This window comes from Grus americana, chromosome 20 (genome assembly GCF_028858705.1).
Source record: "Grus americana isolate bGruAme1 chromosome 20, bGruAme1.mat, whole genome shotgun sequence".
In the NCBI taxonomy this organism is placed as follows: Eukaryota; Metazoa; Chordata; class Aves; order Gruiformes; family Gruidae; genus Grus; species Grus americana.
Window position 1 is genome coordinate 1384567 of NC_072871.1, and position 13923 is coordinate 1398489.

At 59.1% G+C, this 13923-nt stretch overlaps 1 protein-coding gene across 18 annotated transcripts in view; it reads right to left on the reverse strand.

Annotated features, from left to right (window-relative positions):
- Nucleotides 1–4392: 4392 nt before the first annotated feature.
- RGS3 (regulator of G protein signaling 3) overlaps nt 4393–13923 on the reverse strand; it is an 84835-nt gene continuing 75304 nt past the window's right edge. For 16 of the 18 annotated variants that reach the window (XM_054848554.1, XM_054848555.1, XM_054848556.1 and 13 more), the window contains 5 exons: nt 11218–11291; nt 7365–7466; nt 6554–6615; nt 5770–5936; nt 4393–5679 (listed from right to left, as the gene is read on the reverse strand). In XM_054848554.1, coding sequence (XP_054704529.1) covers nt 5494–5679; nt 5770–5936; nt 6554–6615; nt 7365–7466; nt 11218–11291 — 591 coding nt within the window. In that variant the 3' untranslated portion in view covers nt 4393–5493. The other 2 variants (XM_054848570.1, XM_054848571.1) reach the window with 2 other exon arrangements.

Here is a 13923-nt window from a genome sequence, read left to right on the forward strand (position 1 = left end):
CATTTCACTTCCCCAGGTGCTGTGGCCACTCATCCACGTTTAGGCAAGGACCGGTGCTGGCCGAGGCTGGCCTCACGGGCACAACCCCAGCGTGCGACACCCACGCTGCTCATTAGCTTCTCCCAGTAAGTCTTCATCCAAGAGGTGCTTGGCAACTTGAACTGTATTTTCATGTAGCTGCTATTTTCAGAAATTCATTTGCTTTTGTAAATCACAGGTGACCCCAGCACCCATCTCTAGCTGCTACATTAGGAAGCTGATGAAATACTGAGGGATGCTTGCAGGGTCAAGGCCCATCACCTGGGACAGATAAGACTGATTTACTAGCCTCCCCAAGCCCTTTTGGTTCATCCCAACCTCCTCATCCCTGAGGGTGTGAGGAAACTGTGATGTTAAACCCAGGACCTTCTTCCCAGCAGTCTTAACCTTCTTCACCTATGGGGTCACGGCATTTTTTGAACTTAACAAAGCATCCAGCACTTTCTGGTGGTTATTCCCATTTTCCCATTTAAATCCTCTCCCCGGGGTGCTTTGCCTCATGGCTGCCTTCAGCTTGGTGAGCTTCGTCCCGCAAATGAACCAAGAACACCCACGCCTTGATGGACTTTACCCTGTTTGCACATGACAAACACAGCCAAGTTGTGACTGCCTGCAACTGAGCAACCACTAACTTTTAGCCCCGAGATAAATCCTTGTTATCTGCTGAGATAAGGCCCACTACAGCATCCTCCCCATTTTGGAAGGCAGCGGTTTCCACATTGGGAAATTGCCTTCAACCTCTGTGTGAAACAGCAGCACGGCGGCAGCGATGTCTGCAGGCAGCTGCCTGCACACACACACACAGGGGATGAGCCCGAGACAGGCAGCGGCTCTCGCTGTCACCACCCTGTGCCACCTACCACCTTCACGGCTTCGGTGGTGGGGGCTTGGGCACAGGTAATGGCTTTTTCTCTGCAAAAGGCCACTTCCTCCTCCCCAGGGCCATCCCCAACCAGATGACCGCCCCGTGATTTCAGCATTGCTGCCCTGGGAACATCCCTCCGGCTGTCAGCAACTCTGGTCAGTTTGAGGTTGTGCCTCAGGTTAGGAATTAGGAATATCTAATTCCCATTTTCATTGCTTAGGCTCATCGCATTGGCATCGACAGCCCAATAATTTCTTCTCTTCACATCCCTCACAGTCTGGTTGGATTTTGTCTTGGACATCTTATTTTGTGCTAAATAAGGACATTTGTCCCCTCCTGCTAGTGCTGTAAGCTCAGTGCCCCCAAAACAGCCTCAGCAGCTCCCAATCCCCTAATGTCCCCTGCAAAAGGAGCTGCTCAGGGTGGTGGGGCTGCATCTCCATCCTGACCAATGTCCCCTCCAGACCTGGCATTCCCCATGCAGTTTCCATCCAGATGCTCCAAGTTTCTCACACCCTTCACTCTGCGGCACAAAGTCTTTGAGAAGATGGCACAGCTCCTCTCCTGCAGCATGGAGGGGACAAAGCTGTGGTGTCACCGCAGGGTCCATGATGAGACCTGTCCTGCTGCAGAGGGCAAGCAGAGGGCACTGCCCATCCCAGGAGAAGATGGGACGAGCACCCGGCATTTCCACCTCCCACCCCAGCCCTGCCTCTCCTAGAAATCAAGCGCCTCCCAAGCACGCAGGGACGGTGTTTGCAGAGTGACTCATGCTAACCTGGCCTGCCAGCAATAAATTCTGTTACAGCAATGACCAAATTTCTATCGCTCACGCAGGGCTATTTCCGTTTTCTCCAGGGACTCACCCCAGGTCCTCATTTCTCTGCCTTTCTCACACACCGGTGCCTCTGTCCCCTGCAGCGACTGTCTGCAGGCAGGTCAGTGGTGTTTATTCAAAGTCATGCACCAGATTCCTGCACCGAATGTCCCACAGCAGTTCCAGCCCTTGCTGCCTGCCCTGCCAGGTGGGCTCGGATAATTCACGTAACGCAGGTTACAGGCTCAAAACCAGGCTAGTTATGTGGGTTGGATGCTCTGGGGCATCACCAGCAGCCACAGCAGGGCTCGCTGGACCCGGTGGTCAGGGCAGGGAGAAGGTAACGGCAGGTACCGAGCCGCCCGGTACCCACAAAGCCCCTTGTGTTGGGTTTGCGTGGCAAGGTTTTGGTGGCAGGGGGGCTACAGGGGTGGCTTCTGTGAGAAGCTGCTAGAAGCTTCCCCTGTGTCTGACAGAGCCAATGCCAGCCGTCTCCAAGATGGGCCCGCCGCTGGCCAAAGCCAAGCCAATCAGCGCCTCTGTGATAACATATTTAAGAAGGAAAACACTTAGAGAGGGAGAGCTTTTGCAGCCGGAGAGAGGAGTGAGAGGATGTAAGACACTCTGCAGACACCCAGGTCAGTGCAGAAGGAGGGGCAGGAGGTGCTCCAGGCGCCGGAGCAGAGATCCCCCTGCAGCCCATGGTGAAGACCATGGTGAAGCAGGCTGTCCCCCTGCAGCCCATGGAGGAAGGGTGAGGGGGTGTAGAGATTCCACCTGCAGCCCGTGGAGGAAGGATGAGGGGGTGTAGAGATTCCACCTGCAGCCTGTGCAGGACCCCACGCCAGAGCAGGTGGAGGCACCTGAAGGAGGCTGTGGCCCGTGGGAAGCCCACGCTGGAGCAAGTTCCTGGCCGGACCGGTGGACCCGTGGAGAGGGGAGCCCACGCCAGGGCAGGTTTGCTGGCAGGACTTGTGACCCCGTGGGGGACCCACGCTGGAGTAGTTTGCTCCTGAAGGTCTGCACCCCGTGAGAGGGACTCCATGCTGGAGCAGGGGAACGATGAGAGGAGTCCTCCCCCTGAGGATGAAGAAGCAGCAGAAACAACGTGTGATCAACTGACCGTAACCCCCACTCCCCGTCCCCCTGTGCCGCTGAGGGGGGGAAGGTTGAAGCCGGGAGTGAAGTTGAGCCCGGGAAGATGGGAGGGGTGGGGGGAAGTGTTTTAAGAGTTGATTTTATTTCTCATTCCTCTACTCTGTTTTGCCTAGTAATAAATTAGATGAATTCCCTCTCTAAGTTTGGTCTGTTTTGCTCGTGACAACAATTAGTGAGTGATCTCTCCCTGACCTTATCTCGACCTACAAGCGTTTCGTTATGCCTTTTCTCCCCTGTTTAGTGAATGAGGGGAGTGAGAGAGCGGCTCTGGTGGGCACCTGGCCTCCAGCCAGGGTCAACCCACCACACCCCCCGAGCCGAGTTCGCCTGGATGCTGCCCCTGGGAGCCCAGGGACATGGAAAAGTGGGGGGCCAATGAAGTGACCCTGCACTAACAGTTTCCTAACACTGCTGGCTTGGGACTGAGTAAGGGGAGGTCAAGGGCATACGGGTGATGGAGAGAGGGGAGGGGGAAAGGGCAAGAAAACCTGTGTCGAGGCCAGATATGAAGGGAAACCCTCCCGGCTGGAAGGAGAGGAGGTGAAGGCTCTCAGCAACACTGAGGGTCTGGCTTGGAGGAGCCAGCTGGGGTGACCGTGGCAGCGCTGGCAGGGAGGCTGCACTGACCCGCTGGGTTCCAGCAGCTCTGGTGTTGGTGACCAGCTCGTGGCTGGGACACCAGCCCATGGTCCTCGACCCCGGGGTGCCAAAAGCATCCCCAGGAGAGCCACGCTGGCATCCCACCAACCCTGCTGCCTCCAGCCAACCCCTGCGGGGTCCCCTCCTGCCTGCCACCTGGCCATCGCCTCCTGGTTGCTTAAGGAGGGAAACACAGACAGTTCCCTAGAAGAGATCGTATCCGTGCCCGGGTGGGATTGCTGGGCAGCCACACCACCTCCATCCCTGGGCATCTCCAGCAGCGCCTCCGCGTCGCACCGCCCCACGGCACAGCCCCGTCACACCGTAAGCACATCGCTGAGCCACCCGAGGCTGACCACGAGCTGGTGACTGGCACAAGACACTTCAGCTACCAAACGCACCACAAACAGCCTTTACAAAATGATTTCATCGCACACCAGAGCCATGGAAGTGCTGCCTTTGCTGGGGGAGGAGCAGCACTGCCGAGCCGCGCAGCCGGGACCTGAAAGAGCACAGTTGGGTTTTTTGTTGCTTCTTTTGCCCCAGAGAGATCCGGAGCTACACCAGGTCACTTATGTTTCTGGGCATTTCCATGTTCAGAGGTTCATGCCCTGCTGTGTTTAAATCACAAATGCTATCCCTGGGAACAGTCTCGTTTTGGGCAAAACTTTCTGTGTTCCTGCAGGGTTACACCCGGGCCTGGCCTCAGAAGCATTTGGCAGCTGCTCCGCCATAAAAAACAGCTCAGAAATTCATGCAACCAGATTTTCCCATCTTTAGCCATGCAGTACAGGATTTTACGCCCCTCAGCGAAGCAGGGGACACCCATCTCTGCCAGTGCTGAGAAACATGAAGAAAAGGCAGTTACAAGAAATTACATTCTCCTTTTATTTACCTATGACCATGACAATGTATTTTTGCTAGCTGCAGAGATGCTTCGCACTGTAAACTGGGTGCCTGGAGGCAGGCAGTCCATCCAGCTCTGCCAGGTTCAGCAGTAACCCCCGCTTCTCAAAACACAATATTGTTATCCAGAGTAGGGAGGGCATCTGATTCACAGAGCTGCTTATCTCCATCACCAAACCCTCCGTCGTCAGGGCATGATATATACACCCAGGCTCCCCCAGCGGCCCGCTGCTAGGGAACACGTTTTGTCAGATAAAACCTGCTAACTTAGAAAATGTTGTACGCACTCAGAAAAAAAGGCATCCACTCCACCGGAGAACTCCGCCGCAACACACACAAATATTGCACTTGTAATTTCAGAACAGGAAAGGACACGAGGATTTCCTAATACACAGCAATGCGTCCAGCTATAGGAGGTCAATAAATAAACCAGGGGTGGGAGTGGGAGGCGGTTGGCTTGCACACCTCCAGCACAGGGGAAGGACCCGGCTTTCGCTGCTCCCGGGGGGACCCACCACAAGCGAAGGAAGCGCCGGGCTCCTGCGAGATAGCTGCTTTGGGGGAGCCGGGAGGCATCGCCGGCACGGGGAAGCACAGCAGCATTGTGGGGCTGGTCCAGTTCAGAAGTCTTTTATCCAGGGAAGATGTTCATGTCGGTGCTGTGGTCCCCTTGCCGGAGCCCTGCACAAAAGTCCTCCTCCTCCTCGCCAAGTCGGGATCACTCATCGCCTTCCAGCAATGCTTGCAGCTCGGGCGCGTGCTTCACAGTAGTCTTGTGGGAGCTTCCCTCCTGGCTAAAATCCATGCCGGAGTCACCCCGAAGGCATCGTACCAGCAGTGGTGAGACGGGGCGATGGAGCAGTACCAGACTGCTTGGCTTGTTGGTCCCCTTGGCCTCGTGCTCGGTGCCTTCAGCTGCCCCACACCCGTCCGCTGCAGGAATATGGCTTGGGGGCACGAACGGCAGCAGGAAGGAAGGCACGCTCCCGCCATCCCCCCGGGAAGGCCTCCGCCACCCGATCTCATGTAAACACACAGCTCCCAGCCTGCCCCGAGAGAGTCCTTGGGTCTACAGTGGGGAGCTGGCTTTCTTCTGGTTAATTATGTCTAAGTACAAGTCAGAGCGGAGGAAGCGGGGGTATGAGTCCTTCTCCATGAGCCCGTAAATCCTCTTCTGCGCGAGGTCGAAGCAGCTGCGGGTGATGTTCTGCAGGTTCTCCTTGGTGTGCTCCCGCGTGTAGGAGTCCAGGTTGACCTGCGGGCAGAGAAACCAGCGCTGATGAGCGGCTCCATGGGCAGCTGCCGTGCCACAGAGCCACACACCAGTGCAGGAGCCAGCCCTCACCTCCTTGCAGGACTGGATGGCGATGTACTCGGCGAAGATCTTCTTGGCCTTGGAGACCATCTTGGACTGGGATTTGATCTTCTTGAACTCCTCGCAGGCCAGCCAGAACTCCAGGTTCTCCTCACTGAACTCAGTGCGCAGGAAGGCCCTGAAGGCAGCGAGCCCATCTGTGGGGATAGACACACGTCTCTACTCCTGGCTCTCAGGTGGGGAAGAGCCCCGTCAGACCCTCAGCCCAGCAACCTTGCAAAGGTGCAACCTGAACTACCTCCCGCACTGTACCCTAAAATCCCCTTGCGAGCCCCCGTGCAAAGGAGGCAGCGATGGCACTGCCAGCCGAAGCCTGGCAATGCAAGCCGTGTGCTGAATCTGCAGTTCTCAGCCCGGCTGCGTGCACGGAGAGCCGAGAGAGGGAGACTGGGATGGAGCGGGGGGAGCAATGGGGAGAGGACCCCCTGGCCGTCCCTGTGGTCTAACGCAGCTCCTGCTTCATGGACCCACTGCACAGCGCTGAATCAGCACAGACACGAATTGCTGCCTTTTCCTCCTCAAGCTGGAGGGGGGCTGCAGCCCCAACCCACGGCTGTCCACGGTCCCTATCACAAAATCCCCCCCCAGTCCAGGCAGGAGCAGAAGGGGTGCAGGCAAGGGGCAGCCTCATTTCTCTTTGTCTACCCCCAAACACCGGAAGGGATTAACACAGGAAATCCCAGCTTTATCCATGCACATGTCTGGATATTCCCCCGGCAGCAAACAGAGGCAGAAGAGATGGACAAACACTTACATTTGTGCAGCAGCAGCTTTTCCAGGGAGTCCCCCCACTTGAGAGCTTCCTCGGGAGTGGGCCTGCGGGAGAAGGACAGCGCGTTGGCAAAGTGAAGCTGCAAAAGCCGCGATCGCTGCCTGCTGCGACGCAACACAAGCAAAACATTTCCAGCCGATAAAGCAATGCTATGTGCCCCAGCGGGGCTGGCCCCGGCTCCCGGATCGGCACCAGCATCACCACAGCATCCACAGGCAGAGCCAGGATTTGCACTGGGCAGCGCCGTGGTGGCTCTGCTGGAAGGAAACCTCTGCCTTTAGATTGGCAGGAAGAAATTCCGATGTAAAGAGGCAGCTGTGCTGCTTGGGGTGTCTGAGCAACAATGGGAAAAGCTCTGGGCAATGCCGGGGAGCCCGCAGGACAGAGGGGATTTCAGCTGCCCCGCTCAAGCAGCCGGATAAGCCGGTAGGCACAAGAGCAGGGAGGGCTCGTCTCTGGCTTCTGGAGCATCTCCAGAGCAAAGTGGTTTTTCAAAACATCCTCCATCCAGTTAAAGTTTCAGATACAAGCACTGGGGAAAGCAGCCATCAGGGAAATTTCCAGCCTGAGCTGCCGCTGTTCTGCCTCCCGGGCACAGACCTCCCACCCGCCTCGGGGGGAATTTTCAGCCAACAAATGTTTTTAATGCTCTTGTGGATACAAAAACTGTTTGTCCACAGCTTCCCTAAATGGGGTGTCCCCAGCCTCCCCGGAGGTGATGTTCAGCCTGGCATAGCTCGTCCCCAAGCCCCTGCGGCCCCCAAGCCCCGCGCCACCCGCTCACAGCACCTACTTGAGTGATTTGAGCACTTTATCCAGCTTGCCGGAGGGGTTGGCCCCCGGGGACTCGTTTCGCCGCCGAAAAATCCCCAGCCGGTTCTTCATGTCCTTGGCTCTAGAGGGAAGAGCAAGTTTTAGCAGGCAGGGAGGGGCTGGGGGACACCCAGCACCCAGGGGACCCGCCGGCAGCCTTGTCCCACACGTCGCCCACCGCCCCGTGCCCACCACCTACTCCTTCATGGTGTGCCGGCGCTGCAGGCTGCCGTTGTGGGGTCTCTGTACACCCAGCAGCATCTCCGCATGAAACTCCAGTGGCTGGGGCTTGGAAAGGTCACGGAAAAAGGGCATGGCTGTTGGGACGGCCCGTGCAGCGGCTCCCGGCGCGACCGGCGCGGCCAGAGGCTTGGGCGCTCTGACGCCGGCTCTGTGCCACGCTCCCGCCCGGTGCGGCCAGCGCGGAAGTGGGAGGGCTCAACCCAGAGGAGCTTTAAATGCAGCGTGGGGTGAGCGAAGCACGCGTGAGTAAGGGCTGTGTCAGCCCCGGTGCTATTTCGGACGGCTCCACCGTTGCTGGGGAAACTTGAGGAAAGGTGGAAAAATCAGCGCCAAGAGCGGATAGTGGGGCCTTTCAAGAGACAGAGGGGAAAATAATCACGGCAGGGATTTACAAGGGCTATTTATAGAGCGCAGGCATCCCGGGGAAGGCAGCGGGGCCGGCGATGGGGCTGAGCGGGGTTAGGAGCAGAGCGGGACAGCAGCGCTTCACCGTGTCCCCCCCGGCGGAGACGGGGCTGGGAGCCCACGTGCGACCCACTGGTGCTCACGCTTCTGTGGTGCCGACCCGGGACGGGCACGGCCGTGGGGACATCTCCATAACGGGGCGGTGGGGACGGGCAGTGTGCGGCGCGGAGGGGTGCTGGGGCACAGACACCCCACGCTGTCACCCTGCACAACTCCCGCTCCGCCGCCCCCGGACACACGCACTGGTGTGCACCCAGACACAGGGCGCCCGGTTCCCCCAGGAAACTGCCACCAGGACAAAGCAGGACAAAGATTTTTGCAAGTGCCGTGGGAAAGGGCGTAGGGCACCCCTAGCCCAGCCCAGCCCCAGCCCCAGCCCGGCCCTGCCAGGGCTTCCCGGGGGGGGGGGCGGGAGGTGGAAGCGGTGACGGGCGAGGCAGGCGCGGACGATGCTGTCCCCTCGTGGCACAGCCCCTGCATGACAGCGCAGCACGAAGGGGCGCAGGGGACACGCAGCGTGGTACGGGACACGCATCCTGCACCGAGGCTGGCGGTGACACCAGGGTGTTCGGGACCCCAGGGTGGCATGGCCAGAACACCCCCTGCAGCCTCCCACGGGACCCACGCCAGTGGGTCTACGCGAGGATGCTCGGAGGAGCCACCTCTGCCTGGCCATGCCCAGGGCTGGCTGGGGACACGAGGGGCATAGGAGGGATGAAAGCAAGGGTATACCCCACCCCGAGTGATGCCATCTGGACCCACAGCTCTCTCCAGTCCCAGGAGGGTAAGACACAGTGATCCACTGGGGAAAAATTAGCTGCAACAACCCCAGGGCTCAAACCTGCAAGGTGCTGAGCACCTTGAGCCAGGGAAGGATTTTAGAGGGCAATCGCCCCCCCCCCCCCGCCCCAGTCCCCAGTGCTGTCCATGCCCTCGTGGTGGGGCACAGACGGTTTCACTGCCTTTGCATCACCTGGGCTGTGGTCCCAGCAGGACACACATCCCACTGCTGCCAGCTGCCAGGCACCGCCTCAGCGCAACGTGGGAAAAACGGATCCAAACATGGAGCCTCACGCTCCAAACACCATCTGCCTCCCATTACCGTGCCACCAGCAATGCCGGCAACTGAGGACCAGCCGCCACACAGGACGGGCCATCCCACGCAGCCCCGAAAAACAATTTTAGCAGTGTTCCCAGTTTAGCAAGGCAGCCGCCGCAGCTCAGCACCTGGTGGGGCTTTCAAAGCTCTGAAAAGCCCTTCTGTGTGTCCCCAGCACGTGGGCTGCCCCCACCCACACAGCCCACTGCGCAACGCCAGCCAGCTGCAGCGGGCAGCTCTGCCGCACGCCAGGCTCCGGGGCTTGCAGGTCATCGCGGCTCGTGGGCAGATTTGCCGACTGCAATATGCCAGGAAGCACCACCTAAGGAAGTTCCTCAACTTAAAGCCCACTGCTCCTCTTGCACATGTTTGTAAATAAATAGTAAGCAGCACAAAACCAGTCTGCAGCAGCCACAAGCAGGCACAGCTCCCAGCTGCGGCCAGTCTGAGGTATAAAATGCCATGGCAAAAATGATGTTTCATAAGAAAGTGCTAGTTTCTGTCTGGAGTCACCACTATAAAGTGATCTGCAGCCGGTGCCCTGCACAGTCATGAGGCCACATCCAGTCCCATCACCCTGCACTGCTTCCAAACCATCCCCTGCAAAGCGCGTCACCTTTCCCTGCAGGAAGCTCAAGTCCTACCTTTCCAGGTATTTTTCAGAAAAGTCCACCATCGCGTGGTACATCAGGGAGTGCCGGCAAGTGAACGGGGCCGGCAAGTGTGCCGGTGCTGGGAGGGGAGCCGAGTGCCAAACCCCAGCCACTTGCACCATAAATACTCCCCACGGACGGCTGGCAACCAGGCTGCGCAGCCAATAGCCGGCTGGTGCGATGCCGAGAGGCTCCCCAGTGCATCCACTGCAGTCTCAAGGTGAGGAGAAAACCGCCCCTGACCCTGCTAAGCCGGGGGTGGCAGAGCCTCCCCCCGCCAGCCCGATTCCCCTGGCTCAATGCCGCAGCAGAGACACATGGATGGGGGGACGTCCCTGCTGCAGCCTGAAAGGGATTCATTTTAATTTCAAGTGTTGGGGGGGGGGAGAGAGAAATAATGACAAGAGCTAAAAATAGCCAGCTGCAGCTGGGAAGCGCATGGGACAACAGTGCCGCTCGCTGGCAGCAGCACGAGTGGTAAAGCCGTCGAGCTGGCGTGTGCAGTCGTGTGTGCAGCCAGCGTGTGCAGGCGGCGTGCTCAGCCCCCTCGCACCCCCTGAGCTGCTCAAACCACGTGCGACTTTTCCACCTGCCCCGAGCCACGTGGAGTGGGAAAAGACCCAGCCCCGGGCATCCCTGTGGCCGTAACGCCCGGCCAGATCCTGCATTGCAAAACTAGAGATGGTTCAGTTCTAAAACATCCTCGCTTGTCCCCGCCTGCCCCCACCCAGCTGCAGCTGCACTGATGGGAAGCAAAGGCCACGGCTGCCTCGTCCTTGCTCAAACCCACTTTTGGGCACCCCAAAGCCTTACCAGGAGAGGGAGTGGGGCTGCGAGCATCCATTGGCAGCTGCCCACGCTCGGTGCTCCCACCACGCTGCCCACACGCTGCGATGTGCTGCAAGGGCTGGAGCCCGTCCCACGGTGGGAAACCTCCCCATTCCTCCTCCCGGCATGGGGCCAGTGGGAAGGAGGCCCCCAGCTCATGTTTCACCACTTGCATGTCCTCTCCCTGAACCTGGCGCTGCCGAAGCAGAGCTCTGCCGGCACCGGGGAAGCTGTTTTCCCCACACCACCAGCAAGAGCCGGCTCCTTCACCTCGTCTGTCAAAGCAAGGCAAACAGGGGGCTGCTCCCAGCCAGGCTGTGCGATGGTCCCAGCATGTGTCCCGCCCTCCTGCACCAAAATCATTAGTCCCCATCTGAAGTGAGACCTTAGTTTATGCATGTCTTTGCTGCTTTCTTCCCAGCAAAGCTTGGGGAAACAAGACAGGGAGTTCCAAGGGCTGCCTGGACCAGCGGGGCTTGGCCAAGGTGTTTGACCACAGCAAACAGCCCTGGTACGCTCTGATGCCACCACGATGTGACACTTACAGATTCCTGCTCCGTTTCTTGCGGGAGGTCTCGTCCCCTTCATCACAACTGCATTCAGGGTCGGCTCCACTCAGCTGGGGGGAACAGAAAAACAGCGTCTGCATCACCATGCCAGTGCATGCCCACAGTGGCACTCCAAGCGTCACCAACCAGTGCTCCCACCGTCCCCCATGGCCCCCGGCATCCACAGGGCTCCCTCCCCACTACCAGGGCTGGCTGCAGCAGTGCAAGGGACAAGCTCCTCTCCACTGCCTCCTTCAGCCCATCCTATGCCACCTCCAGCCATGGTGTTCCTGCAGCATCTGACGAGACACCATGGCTGGTGGCCCAGAAACCCCTCCAGGTTCAAGAGCTGACAGTGGTACCTCCCACATCCCCTTTCCTGATGCTCCCATTTCTGCTGTCTTGAGTGGGCACAGGGGCCCCTCCCCAACCTGCAGAGCACCTTGACCCCCCAGAACCAGGCTGGGCACCCAAAATCAATCAGGGGTCCCCCAACAGTCCCCAGGGAGGAAAAATCAGAGCAGTTCAGCCATAATTGAATCATATCATGGCAGCTTTCAAGTCCAAGGAGCACCCAGAGGGCTCCATTCCCTGACCACCACCCTGGGGTGGTCTGCATAAACCAAGGGGACCCTGGATTGCACCATGAGCTCAGGGCAGCACCAGCGCAGCGTCCGAGCTGTGAAGCCTAGGACCAGGCATCGGGACCACTGGGACCACCATAGTAATTCATCCGTTACTGAATGAGACTGGAAGATGCTCACAGCTGGCCCTGTATCCAGCTCGACCCTGCACCAAGCTCAGCCCCGCGCTGCCGGGGGCTGCAAGGCACTTTCCAGGATCGCCGCCCCGCGGCTGTGCCGTGGGAACCTGCTGCGCAGCCCCACGGCCCTGGGCTTGAGGCTTTTGACACTTCCTTCCATTCTGCGCCCCGGTTTCCGGAGTTTATCGGCCCCAAACAATGCAGCCCTTGCAAAGCACCTTCCCCAAGCAGATAGGGCCCCGGCAGGCAGGCTGGCCGGGGCGACACACAGCCAGAGCACGTTTCCTGCCATTGTCCGGACAGGCTCCGCCGCGCTCAGGGACAAAAGGCAGCAGTGGATCTCACCCGAGGACTCCCAGTGCTCCCGGCCACAATACACTCTTAAAACAACCACCTCCCAGCCCCGACCACGGGAAGGAGGGGAGCAGGGAGGCACACCGGGCACGATGGCGTTAAAAGGGTCAGCAAAATTAGCCCCTCTGAAATGTTCCCCAAGGGGAAAAGAAAAACACCACCTTGATGGATGCTGTGGACCTGCTGCCGGGGCCACTGGGTGCAAAGTATCACCGGTGCCTTATGCTGCTGCTGCAGGGGATCCACATGGGAATTGTACATCAGTGCCCTGCTCCAGAAACCTCACAGGGTTTTGCTGAACTAGCCAAAAGGCACAGCCTGACAAAAGTCCCTCCAAAGTGCAAGTGGGGGATGGCAGTAGCCCAAAATCCCATGCATGTGGTAGCCCAGCACCGTGCCCAGCTCCCCTGCCCGCTGTGGCCCCCAGGCCCCTCCACAGGCAGCTGGAGAGGCGGGGCAATGGGAGCAGGCGGGGGTGCTCCGGGAGGGCGTATGGGCCATACAGAGCTGCTGTAGGGCTGGAAGTGGGAGCACCAGGAGGTCTGACCACCAGCACTGGCTGCCCTGGTCCCTGCTCTAAAGCAACTCGGTCTCATCTGCACCAGAGCAGCTTAATCCAGGAGGAGCTCAGTTTGCCCCCCGCTGAAAAACATCCACCCAGATCAGCCAGAAAGCACAGCTGGGGCTGTCCGGTGCAGGAGCGGGGTATCTTCCCTGGGTCTCTCCCAGCAGTGAGTGTGCAGCCCACCGGGTCTCAGCCAGTGCTGCAGCAGCCTGTGACCGCAGAGCTGCACGCTCCTAGGCTGCACGCACAGAGGCACTGTGAAACCTCTTTCCAGGAGCCTCATCACTGGCAGCCCTACCGGGACACCCTCACCGGGCACTGCCACTGCCACCACCTCCCTCGCATCTGCGCAGGGCAGCGTGGGTGTCCCTGCCACAGAGGTGACCCTTCTTGATAGGATCTGGCAGGGGGTCTGAACCCCCCAGCCCACAATTGCTGGCATCAGCCTCTAAGAGGGTTTGGGGTTTTGCACAGCAGCCCCATTTGACCGGCCTGTCAGATTTGTAAGGGCTCTAACCAGCTGGCCAGGACTCTGAGCCAAAAGCATGCTCCAGGAAGCAGCACCAGAGGTGGCTTTTCAAGCAGCATGAGCCTGGCAGGGAGAGGGTTAACCCCATCACGGGTTTAACCCCACCATGCTGCTGTGCTTGGTGGCATGCAGGGCTCTGTACCAGCCTCTCCTGTCAAGGAGCCAGTCACTGTGGAGCAGCAGGCAATGTAGTCCTCCGCTCTGCAAGATGGTCCTGAGCAGCATGACATGGTCCTGAGCCTCATAACATGGGCCTAAGCTGCGCAACATGACCCTGAGCAATGCAATGTGGTCCTGAGCCAAGCAATGCAGCCCTGAGCAGAGCAGTACCCACAGCCGCTGGCAGAGATCAAGCTGGCATGGGCACGGTCGGGCAGAGCAGGGTGCTGGGCCAGCGCCACAGGAAAGCAGGCAGCCGCTCCCAGCGCCCAGCCAGGCTTCACCGGGGCAGAACGGGGCAAGCAGCACTTCTCACACACAATCTCTGCAATG